The sequence below is a fragment of the Notothenia rossii genome, assembly GCF_949606895.1.
Source record: "Notothenia rossii genome assembly, chromosome: 1".
NCBI lineage: Eukaryota > Metazoa > Chordata > Actinopteri > Perciformes > Nototheniidae > Notothenia > Notothenia rossii.
This window is the reverse complement of record NC_136912.1, coordinates 74,133,297-74,147,160: the sequence shown is the minus strand read 5'-3', so window position 1 is coordinate 74,147,160 and position 13,864 is coordinate 74,133,297. Positions and strand designations below refer to the sequence as shown.

At 45.0% G+C, this 13,864-nt stretch overlaps 1 protein-coding gene across 1 annotated transcript; it reads right to left on the bottom strand.

Annotated features, from left to right (window-relative positions):
• Positions 1 to 728: 728 nt before the first annotated feature.
• LOC307028926 (uncharacterized protein) lies at positions 729 to 13,670 on the bottom strand. The gene is made up of 2 exons (XM_079664334.1): positions 13,655 to 13,670; positions 729 to 4,933 (listed from the first exon to the last, which is right to left on the bottom strand). The coding sequence occupies exon 2, from the start codon at positions 2,495 to 2,497 to the stop codon at positions 1,400 to 1,402; it is 1,098 nt and encodes a 365-aa protein (XP_079520460.1). The 5' UTR covers positions 2,498 to 4,933; positions 13,655 to 13,670; the 3' UTR covers positions 729 to 1,399.
• Between the last annotated feature and the right edge of the window lie 194 nt (positions 13,671 to 13,864).

The window sequence follows — 13,864 nt, the reverse complement described above, 5'->3', positions numbered from 1 at the left end:
ACTGCAGTACCGCAACAGTGGGTAATGTGGTGAACACCATGGTCCATCTGCTCCACAGGTTGCTGTTCGAAAAAATGATGTCCACTGTGCCCAGTAGGCAAAAAAAACAAAACAGCATGCCTGCTGCTTTCCAGTCCTCTGCATTCAACTGCAGAATGATTGTAGATTGCACCGACATCCACGTGGCCGCCCCAAGTCAGATGGACCAAGCCAAACTGACGTACTCCTCCTACAGAGGGATGCACTCCTTCAAAGTGCTCATCTCTGTGGCCCCAAATGGAGTCATCAACTTCTGCAGCCAACTCTTCCCGGGCTCTGTGTCTGATAAGGCCATTATGCAGCATTCAGGCATTCTGGAACATTTAGTGGCTGGCGACCTTATCCTGGCAGACAAGGGCTTTTTAATTTCAGATATTGTGCCTGCGGGTGTGATTGTGAACATTCCCCCTTTCCTGAACAAGGGTAAGTTCACAGAGAGTGAAGTGAGAGCTACCAGGGAAATAGCCAAGAACAGGATCCATGTGGAGAGGGCAAATGCCAGAATAAAGGAGTTCAGGATTCTGGACCTGATCCCTTGCCACCTCAGGAACACTGCAAATGTGCTGGTACAGCTTTGCTGTGCCTTGGTGAACCTGCAAAATCCCCTGATAAAGGGGGATGACTAAGTTGACTAAGCCAGGGGTTCCCAAACCTTTCAGCCTGCGATCCCCGGGGGGAGCATCCAGCTGGCCCGCTGCATCCGCGGAGAGGGCTTAAACTGCTGAGACCAGCCCAAAGTCACACAACGGCTCTTTTAAGAGCCACCTACACCTTTTTTAAAGAGTTACAATCCTAAGTTATTATAATGATTACACTAGTTCATATTTTACTCAGTTTACTGAACTGTGATGCATGAAACCAGAAGGGGAATTGTTGAGGTTTACTGAAGTTACAAAGACATTAATAGATATGAGTATAACAGGTCAGTGTAAAAACAAGCTTCTGTCAGTCATGAATCATTCAAACTATTTATATAACCATGTAATACAGTTATGTAGTAGGTCAGTAAAAGTAATTCTTTATTTATATGTCTTAAATATCATTTATTTTAGAGGGGCCTGAGACTTAACATGTTCATTGCCCAAAACTGCACTGTAGTTATTGTGCATGTGACAATAAGGCCTTAATATTAGGGCTGCACGATATCAGGAACACATAACACGATAACACTTGCGATATTTGAACAAAAACGTATACATGCAGCATTATTACTTTTCCAACAACATGGGATTTATTGTTTATTAGTTAAATATCGTGTGTGTGTGTGTGTGTGTGTGTGTGTGTGTGTGTGTGTGTGTGTGTGTGTGTGTGTGTGTGTGTGTGTGTGTGTGTGTGTGTGTGTGTTTGTTTGTGTGTTTATTTACATGTCCTCCTCCCTACTGGCCAACACAGGGAGCATATGCTGAGTGTAGAAGTTCTCCAGGAGGAGGAGATTTCCATGCCATGCAGGGTCTTTGGGGATGGGGATGATGATCGCCTCCTTCGTGGTCCACACAACAAAGTAGCAGAGACTCCGGTCTGTGATGTGCAGCTGCCCTTGGACCTGATGCCAGTATGGGTGATTCTTCTTGAGAATGTATGACCCACCCTCCTCACGGAGACAGAAGGATGGTAACTGGACTGCCTCCGCGATGGTCATGTTCCTCTGGCTGTGTGGACACTTCACCTCCAGCAGGGCAGATGTTTGCACAAGTCCATCAGGTGATGCTCCCAAAACACCCGACTCACTCACAAATAGACCAGAGTCGATCACTGTCACCCGATAGGCCTGCAAAAAAGCCTTCACCCCTTCGGCCTCGTTTACAACTCCCCAGTTGACAGCCATGACTCCGTCTAAATTGTACCCCCCAAACACCCTCTTCATGAGGGACGCGCATGGAGTGGATGAAAGTCCCGACCTCAGCACAGCACCAAAATTGCTGGCTGTCAACCTGCCCTGCCTTTGTAACTGCCACTGAGGATTTGTCCGCTGTCCTACGGTGGCTGTCTGGATGGCAGCTTGCTGGTCTCTGCTCAGTCGCATTGAGGCAAGAATTGCCTCAAGCCCCCGACCCCCATGCTCCTTCACCAGCTCCGGCACGGTGAAAATGGCCTGATGTTGAGGCTGCAGCCCTGGCTCAGGTGACAAAAGCCATGCCATGCCACACTGTGTGCCCCTCAGTGCAGACCTGAACCAGTCTACATCCTCAGTAGCGATGTCTCTGGCCAGTGGGTTGTATGTCTCCTCTTGCTGTTGGTAGAGTTGAGACACCGGCTGGACTACTTTTGAAGTGCCAGGCTTCCTCCACTGGCACTCAACTTCTGTGGAGCTGATCTGCCACATGGCAAATATTGCCAATGCTGCAGCGTAGCTGCATTTGTACATCCCCCGTGCACAATCACAGACAGCGATCTGCATCGCGCCATCGTCTCCCATGTAGATCTGTACAAATAAAGTAAGTACCATGTTTGTTAACATGCTATAATAGATTGAATGATCAATACAAGGATGGTCCAGATCTGGGGGTGGGAGGGTTTATTTTTCCATAGTTTTGTCCATGTGTCTGATTGTTGTTATTGTTTGTTTTTCTGTATTTTTTTAAAATTTGTGTTGTATTGGTTGTGATTGTACATTGTATTTTTTAAATGTGTATTGCATTTTTGAAAAACATTTTATCAACAAAAAAAAAGGATTTGGTCAGGATCTAGACTCAGTGTGTAGTTTATTAATTAATCAATGCTCTCTATATTAGGAAAACACATACCAGTTTACCAGAGGGAGTCACACACAGCTGTGCCTAGATAACCAAACAAATTGACAAGATAACCAAAATCCTTGAATCTACACACAGCAAATAAACTCAAATGACACAACGAGATGTAAAAGGAGATCACACATACAGTATAGTCGATATAAAACTGGCCGCTTCAATCTGAAGAGCAACTAAAACAAAACACGGGAGTGTACCTTGTTCTTGTGAACACTAATGTTATCCACAGCATACACACCCGTATGCAGTACACCCGTTCTAGGTTCTGATTGGCTCTCTAGGTTGGCATTCTAGCTTCTGACTGGCTGTCCAGGTTGTCAATCACAGCCGTGGGCATATTATACTAGTCGACTCGTAACATCGCTAAACTTTTTTTCTTGACGGTTTTCTCAGTCAACTAATGCTATTGATAACAGTAACATAAATTAACACAGCCCTGCACACTGCAGTGATTATATGCCGGGTCTGTGGTTCATCATCTTCTTTTTCATTCTCCTCCTTATTGACTGACATTAACGTTAAACATTGCACTCATGTTACTCACCGAAACCTTGTAAAGCCGGTCCCGCATGCTGGCTCTTACAGAACCGACTAACTCCCCTTTCGTGTATGTACAGCTCTCAACGTGCCCAGACTTGTAGTGATTTTCACCTCGTTTTATACTTTTATTCTCATTCTGAAAGAATGAGGTGAAATGTACCAACGTGACGGCCATCTTTGTGTTGGTGACGCGTATTATGCGGGACCAGAGACATGTAGTTCACTGAGCGGCTTAACACAAAAAAAATTGTTACTTCACAGTTTTACGACACATTTTTATTTTTTTGACTTGCAAAATGTTCTTTTAAATTGACAAACATCATATGTGTAGTTCGTGGCACAATTCAAACGGGATCAAAAGATACGTTTTCTCTCTCCATTGAATCCAATGTATAATTTTCCGCTTCCGGGGTCCCATGGAGGCTCCCGGAAGGGGAGGGACTTCGCCTCTCTATTGAGAGGTGCAGTGACGCGTCCTAAAACCAGGAAGTAAGCTGCTGGTTCCCTCAACAAAAAAGCAATGGGATTTCTCCATAGGGTTTTGGAAAATAGCTGGAAATAAGGTCTGTGGAAAACAAACCTGTTTGATAAATGCACGTTTTGTTCAGCCGGATAATATCCACATGTCTACCCTACTTTTATAATTTTCGAATCATAAATCTAATCAATAGATTATAAAAGGGTTTTAGGACGCGTCACTGCACCACTAGAAAACAACTCCATCGATCAAGCTGGCTGAAACTTTCTCTCCCTCTTCTTCTCATGCTACCTGTCACTCTCCTTTAACTCCTCCGGTGACTTTCTTTTATTTGAAGATGCCCGACGCTCACGGGCAAACGGGAGCCTGCTCGCGCTGGCTCCGCAGCAAACAGCTGTTTGCTTTTCACCCAACAACGACAACCGCCTCACAAAACGCTATGTTGTAATAAACGAAAACAATTTAACAACATTGCTTGTCAAAATACCTATACCACAGGACAATTTTATTTCTTTCAAGCAATATTTTTAGTGGCCCGAGCGGGCAAGTGGAAAGTACGTTATGATGGCCCGGGGTGTCTAAATAGTGCTTCCGAGCCAGCGGGCCATTTATAATGTCGAGCCCTTCTCTGTCACTGTGCATGTGTGTAATGTTTGTGTGCAAGTTAGACGGGGCCTGCGTGTGTGCCTGCGTGTGTGACTGTGTCTATGAGGGAGAAAGGAGAGCTCATTTTGGACGCGGCGGGAAATTGATTTGACAACATAATACTCGATGTTCAAGATTTGGTCATTTACGACATCGGGTAGTGCAATCCACGATGTGTCGTGTAAACTCGATATATCGCCCAGCCCTAATTCAAACGCAGAAACGCAGTGAAATAAACCAAAGTATTCACCAGCTCTGAGTGGTTTGTTGCCGAGGGGACACTACACCGGGGGTTACATTGGTGCCGTGACCCGTTCTTCACCGGACCAGGGTGGATGTCTTCTCGCCGCTGCAACGTTTTGGAGCTTCAATTCCTTCAGTGTGTTGGACTCTCAGGTTTATTTTGTTGATATAAGCCCAGGGCCGTGGGAAGTAGGGGTGCTGAGGGTGCTGCAGTACCCCCTGGTGGAGGACAGGGGATCTGCACTTCCACAAGATATGATAAAAAAAAAAAAAATTCAGCCTTGATGTAACAACATTCATAATTAAGTAAAGATAACACCCTTTTCACCCCGGTTACATTTTCCATTTGCCCTGTACGATGGGCGCTGTAAGTGATGAAAGTGTGGGATGTTGGCTTAGCAGGCGCCCGCAGCTCACAGCCAAAGTGAGAGAGATAGAGAGAGGGGATACCGCGGTACCGGCGGGGATTGTTGTTAGCTTCTGCTGCGCTAACGGATATAAGAAGCTGTTTCTACAATAATGTGGAGGGAGGGTCCTCTCCTGTCAGACTGAGAGCCTCAGTGAGGTAAAGGACTCTGAGGGCTTAGATAGTTCACTTTAGTCTAAGTTATCTCAGTGGGTCTCAAACGTTTTGATCACAATTTATGTAAAAAAAATATTTCCAAGGCACACCTTTATAATTATTATGATAAATAAAAACAGGTTTGAAATCATTCCAATGTATACTATAGGACAGTAAACCAAAAATATCGTTTAAAACTGGAGAGATTTTAAAATATACATAAATAAATAAATGTTAACTGGTCAAATAAGATATGAATGAACAACACAAATAAAATAAGTTACATGTATTTGTTATTGGCTATGGTAGGTTATTGGAAATGTTCACATACCTACTTATTTGATTAATAAAATGCAAACCGATCTTTTTCATATGGGTGTTTAGAGTTGTACCCCCTAGATCAGTCTCTAATTGGGCGCTCAAAGTGCACCAAATTGAAGCATTTTACTTTAAAATGTTAAACAAATCTTCCCGGGGGGGTACCCCCGGACCCCCCTAGAGGATGTGAAGTCCACCCCCCCAATTGAAACAATATATAATACATTTGAAGCCTTGTTATATAAGCTGTGCACCATGTCAATATATTTCTCTTTTTGCAGTGTATTGGTCTTTTGTAGAGGTTTTTCATTGCCAGCTAGAATCTTGCCTAGCAGCACATTGGTCGGAACCAGCCCTGGTGTCATCCCCACAGCACCCCCCATTTGAAACATGTTCCCACGGCTATGTATAAGCCTTATTCTTTTGAACTTGTCATTTTATTTTGGTTTACTATCGATGAAACATGAGTTCCAGTAGATTTAATACCTTTGAAATGACTCCTTTCAATGTTGGTAGAGGACTATGTAGCACACCTGTTCCATTTCCACTAGGTGACTTTAAGGTGGGGGATAGGAAAACTTTTGATGGGGATTCAGTGCACAGTCCTATCAGAAGTGGAGATGTGATGACACCTTCCATCCAGCATACAGTACAGTTATCTACACCAAAGTGTTTTAGCACATCAGTCCCCAACCCTCCTGATGATGTCAGACTAGCTGACCAAATGAGCACTATTGTACAGCAGCTAGCTGATAGCATTATGTCACGCATTAACACTACAGCTGCTATGCACACGAGTCAGGAAGAAACATGCATTAAAAAAGACACACTCCCCAGCCAAACACTGGATCTCTCCCAAGTCCAGCTAGTCACTCAGAGAGGAGTTAAAGACCCACCTGTGTTCAGAGGAGAGAGTTCAGACACACTGCCTGTTGATTTGATGATAAATTACATCAGGAAAAGCAGTATCCAGCCAGAGCATCAAGCTGAAGAAATTCTGATTCACCTGAGGGGCAGAGCAAAGGATGTTGTGAAGTTTGGGATAAGAAATAGTGGAATTGATGTCCAAGAGAACCCGCAGGCCATCTATGGACTCCTCCGCAAACATTTCAGCTCCAGCCATTGCTCTTCTGTGCCCCTGACTGACTTTTATTCCACCCTACCAAAAGAACAAGAGAAACCATATGAGTACTGGCTCAGACTAAACAGAGCTGTCGATGTGGCTGACAGTTGTCTTAGGGAACAGGGTAAGGTGTTTGATAATCCCAGTATTGAAGTCACACGTATGTTCATCAGACACTGCCCCAGCAGAGATTTAGCTCTTACGTTTAGGTCCAAGACAATTGATAAATGGTCAGCACGAGAAGTTCAGGAAGTGCTAGATGAATACCATTTAGAGAAGGGACTGAGGTCTTCCACAGAGAGAGGCAGGATAAACATGAATGTAGCTGAGGTGAGCACTAATGCTGCTTTAGTGTCAGACATTCCCAAACAGGCACAAGCTGTGAGCCAGAACACCCCTGCTTTCGAGAGGTTGATTGGCATGCTGGAGAAGGTGTTGCTTCAGGCCCCTGGGTATGCTCAAGCTAATAGGAGGCAACATACTAGCAACAAGCCACCAAAGATTGAGGGCTTTACGGACATGCCTTGTTCTATATGTAATGACAGCTCTCATTCTGCTTTCATACACTGTCGAGAGAACAGACTTTGCTTCCTGTGTCACTTACCTGGCCACCCAAGACGTGACTGCCCAGAGGGGAGATGTCCTCCTCACTACAACCAGCAGGGAAACTGAATGATCTGCGCAAGAGGGAGGATAGTGCAGATTATGTGAGTGAGCCTCCCACCTTGGGTATGAAAGACATTGATGATTGTGAAACATTGTATGACACCTACAGCAGCATGGTGCCATCAAATAAGACACTGATTGTACAAAGGCTTCAAAGACTCCCGCAGACTGATAGTCTATTCCACACGGCTGTGACCACCGATAATGGACATGCTCTCAAAGCATTAGTGGACAGTGGATCTATGGCATGTACAATTAGTGAGGCAGCTGACAGAAGACTTTCACAATCTATCCCTAACATGGAAAGGAAATCAGCTGAAGACTTTGTCATAGTTGGTTGTGGTGGTCACCTTGTTACTCCATCTGCCATGTATGATCTTACTGCATCAGTTTATGGCTATAAGGTAATAATTCCTGTTCTAGTTGTGCCAGGCCAGACTGATGAAATGATTCTGGACAGCAATGCCATCAAGTGGCTCATTTCGCAGATGAAAAAAACTGTAAATTGCCAAAATATCACATCTCCTGTGACAAGTGTTCAGAATGATAGTTTGTCCAAGTTGATGTCTCTGCTGTCCTCCTCAGATGGATGCAAAGGTGGAGCTGTGACTAACAAAATTGGCACGGCAAAACTGAAAAGATGTGTAATTCTGCAGCCAATGTCTGAAAGTTTGGTGTGGGCGAAAGTACCTGAGTCTGATGTCTCTGCAGTAGGGAGTACAGTCATCATTGAGCCCACCCAGTCAAAAGCCAGACCTGCACAAATTGTGGTGGGGAGGGTTGTCTGGTCCTTATGGGGAAATGGCTGGGTTCCTGTCAAAATTGTAAACCCCACTGAAAAGCCACTCACCCTTAAAAAGAATGCAAAGGTTGCTGATGTGTCCCCCTGTCTTTCAGTGCAGGATTTACCAGATCCAGTTCACGTCCAATCCAGTGCACAGTACACACACAGCCCGTCGCCTGAGCCAAGGTCAGAGGAGGAGATGTCCTGCATCTTGAGTGACATGGGTTTGCAGGATTTGGACCTCTCATCTTGTGAGGTCTCTCTCGAGTGGAAAGATAAGCTGATGAAAATCATTGAGCAGTATGAATCAACATTTTCGGAGCACAAAATGGACTGTGGCGAGGCAGTGGGTTTTGTGCACAGAATACACCTGGTTGATGACAAGCCCTTCAGACTTCCATACAGGCGGGTTCCGCCATGCCACTATGACAAGCTACGGACTGCTCTGAATGACATGGAGGAATTAGGGATCATTCGCAAATCTCAGAGTGAATACTCATCACCCCTTGTCCTCGTTGTCAAACCAAATGGTGACCTTCGCCTCTGCAATGACTTCAGGTGGTTGAACGCAAAAACAGTAAAAGATGCACATCCATTGCCCCATCAGACTGATGCCCTTGCTGCGCTTGGTGGAAATGTGTTCTTTTCCACAATGGACCTCACGTCAAGGTTCTACAATGTCGGGCTGCATGAAGATGACAGAAAATATACGGCGTTCTCCTCCCCATTCGGTCTTCATGAATACAACAGGATGCCCCAGGGCTTGTCGAACAGCCCTGCCACTTTCATGCGAATGATGATGTCCATCTTTGGGGATGAGAACTTCACAAGTCTGCTATGCTACATGGATGACCTCATGGTCTATGCTCCATCTGAACAGGTTGCACTTGAGCGTCTACAGATGGTTTTCTCACGTCTTGCTGCCAACAACTTAAAGCTGTCCCCTAAGAAGTGCTATTTTCTACGCAGGTCAGTCAAATTTCTGGGACACATTATTTGTGAGGATGGTGTTAAAACCGACCCGAGTAAAGTGGAGGTTATAAATGATATGCAGGAAGCTGACTTGATGGAGCAAGATGGGCAAACACCGTGTGCTAAGAAAATCCGGTCTTTCTTAGGGATGGTTCTCTATTACCACCATTTCATTGAGGGATGTCTGCCAAAGCTAAGCCGCTGTTCAACCTTGTGTCTGAGCCTGCCACACCACACAAAAGAGGGAGAGGCCACAAACCAAAGTCTAAAAAATGCTATGTCAGACTCTCTCCAACAGACTGGAATGCTGAGTGCAAAGAAGCATTTGGAACATTGAAGTATGAGCTGGTGCACAGTGTCACTTTAGCACATCCAGATTTTAACGCTCCATTCATTCTTGCAGTTGATGCCTCCTTTGATGGCATAGGGGCCGTCCTTTCACAGTTGCCTCCTGATGGAAAGATGGCCAGACCTGTAGCATTTGCTAGCAAGACACTTTCCCACTCTCAGCTGAACTATCCAGCACATCGAATTGAGTTTCTCGCTCTTAAATGGGCAGTTTGTGACAAATTTAGCCATTGGCTAAAAGGGCGACGCTTCACGGTCTGGACAGATAATAACCCATTGACATACATCTTGACTAAGCCTAGGTTGGATGCTTGTGAGCAGAGGAGGGTTTCAAAGCTCGCAGCATACAGTTTTGACCTGAACTATATCCCTGGTCCAAAGAATGTGGTCGCTGATGCATTAAGTAGAGAGCCATTTGTCCAGTCGTGCATGAGCCACCGTCTTGTGACTGAACCTTATGCGTTTTTACTGAACCACATGTCTGGGATGGTGGATAGAACAATGCAGGATGCATTTAGGTGTACTAATAACTGCCAGGTGGTTGTTGATCAGTATGAGGAAGTCGTCACCCAGTCTCCTTCTCAGGGGTCCCTGTCATCACATGACGTCTCAGCACTGTTAGATGCACACGACACTGGAGGTGTCGGCCAAGTGAGAGGAACAGGACCAGCTGTTTTTCAGGTTCCTGGTGTCGACCAGACTTCCTCTCTACCGAAGAGTGAACTTGTTAATCTCCAAGAACAGGATGATGTTATAGGCAGGGCTCTCTATTACATCCAGCGCCGCAGGAGACCCACAAGACGTGAGCGTGCTGCTGAGTCTCGCTGAGTGGCAAAACTGCTAAGACACTTGCCCAAACTCTCCATCAAGGATGGCATTTTGTGCAAGGTAAAGAAAGACAGACGAATGAACACGACGATCCACCAAATTGTGGTTCCAGACTCCCTTAAGGCCCAAGTCCTCAATGGCATACATGGCTCAGCTGGTCATCAGGGACAGGCCCGCACACTTTCTCTTGCCAGGCAGAGATTATTTTGGATAAGAATGGAACGTGACATCATCAATCATGGGAGGAATTGCTTCCGATGTGTGGTTGGAAAAACACCTGAGCCTAACGACCGTACTCCTCTTGAAAGCATTTGCACCTCTGAACCGATGGAACTAGTCTGTATTGATTTCTGGACTGCTGAACAGACTGACAAAAAGTGTGTGGATGTTTTGGTAGTCACAGATCATTTTACTAAAATGTCTCATGCATTCCCGTGTAAAAATCAGTAAGCTAAACAGGTCGCTCGTCAACTTTGGAATGACTTTTTCTGCATACAGTTGCAAGAAAAAGTATGTGAACCCTTTGGAACTACCTGGATTTTTGCATAAATTGGTCATAAAATGTGTTCTGATCTTCATCTAAGTCACAACAATAGACAAACACAGTCTGCTTAAGCTAAAACCACACAAACAATTATATGTTTTTATGTTTTTATTGAACACACCATGTAAACATTCACAGTGCAGGGTGGAAAAAGTATGTGAACCCTTGGATTTAATAACTGGTTGACCCTCCTTTGGCAGCAATAACCTCAACCAAACGTTTCCTATAGTTGCATATCAGACCTGCACAACGCTCAGGAGGAATTTTGGACCATTCCTCTTTACAAAACTGTTTCAGTTCAGCAATATTCTTGGGATGTCTGGTGTGAATCGCTTTCATGAGGTCATGCCACAGCATCTCAATTGGGTTGAGGTCAGGACTCTGACTGGGCCACTCCAGAAGGCGTATTTTCTTCTGTTGAAGCCATTCTGTTGTTGATTTACTTCTGTGCTTTGGGTCGTTGTCCTGTTGCATCACCCATCTTCTGTTGAGCTTCAATTGGTGGACAGATGGCCTTAAGTTCTCCAGCAAAATGTCTTGATAAACTTGAGAATTCATTTTTCCGTGGATGATGGCAATCTGTCCAGGCCCTGAGGCAGCAAAGCAGCCCCAAACCATGATGCTCCCTCCACCATACTTCACAGTTGGGATGAGGTTTTGATGTTGGTGTGCTGTGCCTTTTTTTCTCCACACATAGCGTTGTGTGTTCCTTCCAAACAACTCAACTTTGGTTTCATCTGTCCACAGAATATGAACATCCAGGTGCTCTTTTGCAAACTTCAAACGTGGAGCAATGTTTTTTCTGGACAGCAGTGACTTCTTCCATTTTATGACCAACTTATGCAGAACTCCAGGTAATTCCAAAGGGTTCACATACTTTTTCTTGCAACTGTATATGGTTTCCCCAAACGCATCCATTCAGATCAAGTAGCCAATTTTGAGAGTCAACTCATTAAAGAGCTCATGGAGGTAGCTGGCGTCCAGAAGTCACACACCACCCCTTACCATCCTATGGGGAATGGAGTTGTCGAGCGGTACAACAGAACACTTGGGGGCATGATAAGGGCCCTGCCTCCACATTCCAAGGCCAGGTGGCTACAAATGCTCCAAATGCTGACATTCTGTTACAATTGCACTGAGCATGAGACAACAGGCTTTGCACCTTTCTTTCTCATGTTTGGGAGGATCCCACATCTGCCAGTTGATGTTGTGTTCCAGCATCCCCTCTCTACCAGTGCTGTTGTTGACCATTGTGAGTTTGATTCCCGCTTGAAACGTGACCTGGCTGAAGCTGATCACATTGCCCGGCAGAACAGTCGGACTGAACAGGCGCGTCAGGTAAAGAACTACAACTGCAAAGCAAAAGGGTCACCTCTCACTATTGGTGACAGAGTCTTGCTTGCAAATCGTGGTGAGAGAGGGAAAAGAAAGATTGCAGACAGATGGGTTTCCACAGTTTATGAAGTGATATCTGTGAAGCCAGGAATCAATGTGTACTGCATTAGAGACCCTGTGACGTCAAAGGAAAAAGTTGTTCACAGGAATCTCCTGCTTCCTGTGAGTTTTCTCCCCGTGGGAGGTGATGAAGATCTTGAGTCAAGCTGCTCTTCTGTCGCTGGAAGTGGACAAAGTGACCCAGTGGTTTCTCTTGCTGTACAGAACAGTGAGACCTCTGTGTCGCCTGTCAGCGCAACTTACATGATGCCGTTTAGACAATATAATAATAAAGGGCGGTGCCGGCTGTCAGCGAACCGATCCGGCCTTTCTGCGCGACTATCACTCAAATGCGGGACATAGTCTCAATGTGTGGGACGCGGGACAAATAATAAAAATGCTGTGTGTGCAGTCCCGCACAGTGCGGGACACCTGGTCACCCTACACACACGGTTCTGCCTTTCACACACATACGCTTCAAATCAAGTTGCATAAATGCTTGAGCTACGTTTTTATTACTGTGAAATCTGCCTATTATGTTTTCGTCATTAATACAACAAACACACACTTGCAACTGATAACACTGGCAATGATTTTAGATGTATTAGACTATTAAAAAAGGAAATCATGCTTCAAATAAGTGGGGGTACGGCGTATCCCCGCGTCCAACGCCCACTACACCACTGGTTAAAAGGACCGGATCGATAAGCGCTATCGATAAAAGTTAAAACCTTAACGATACCCATCCCTGTCAGTTTTACACACATTCTGAGGCCGCCGTGCCTATGTTTTATTTTCACTGCTAATTTATGCTTATGTTCTATTAGTGCATTAAAAAATCATTAAAATCATTAATGAAGTTTCAGCTCAGATCCCACGCTTAATATGTCTCCCCCTGGCCCACCTACATTTCTCCAGGCCCACCCACACAATAATTCCTGGCTACGCCACTGGTCTTCCCCAGCCCACTGCTTGTTATTAGCTACAGGCTAGCTGGTTAGCTGCACAGCAAAAGTTTGTTTTCTTTTTCTTCTTTTGTACTGCTCTCTTACTTCCAAGTTTCCAATTTCCGCTGCCACCATGTTTCATTCTTGCCCCTCATATTACAAGAATGGACGGTTGAAGCACTTTTAGCTGCTTACACTTAATTAACACAATTAAACTTTTACATAGAACGTAGCATAACATTTACACCCTGGCTTCATCTGCATGCCTGCTCCGGTGTGTGTTCCCCTCAACAGGGTCCGTGTGGAAACATATAACAACTATTGTAACACTAGTAGCGACAGCGCACATTTGACAGCAAATAAGTGAGACTTAAAATCAACACATTTTAAACCGCAGGAAAAACCAATAGTTAATTTATTTAGGGATACTTACCTCCATCGTACTCTGACGATTAACAGAACAGAACTGCTACCCCGGAAACAGGATGTAACGCGTCATCTGTGAAGCTCCGCCCACGTTGAGCTCCCGCTCACATTAAGCTATTGCGCACTGCATAGAGAACCGCAGTGACGCGTCATAAAACCCGGAAGTAAACTTCTTCCGGTTCCTTCTTGAAAAACCAATGCAATTTCTCCATAGGAT

Coding starts and splice junctions, on each gene's coding strand:
- LOC307028926 (XM_079664334.1), bottom strand. CDS start 2,497: ATGTTAACAAACATGGTACTTACTTTATTTGTACAGATCTACATGGGA.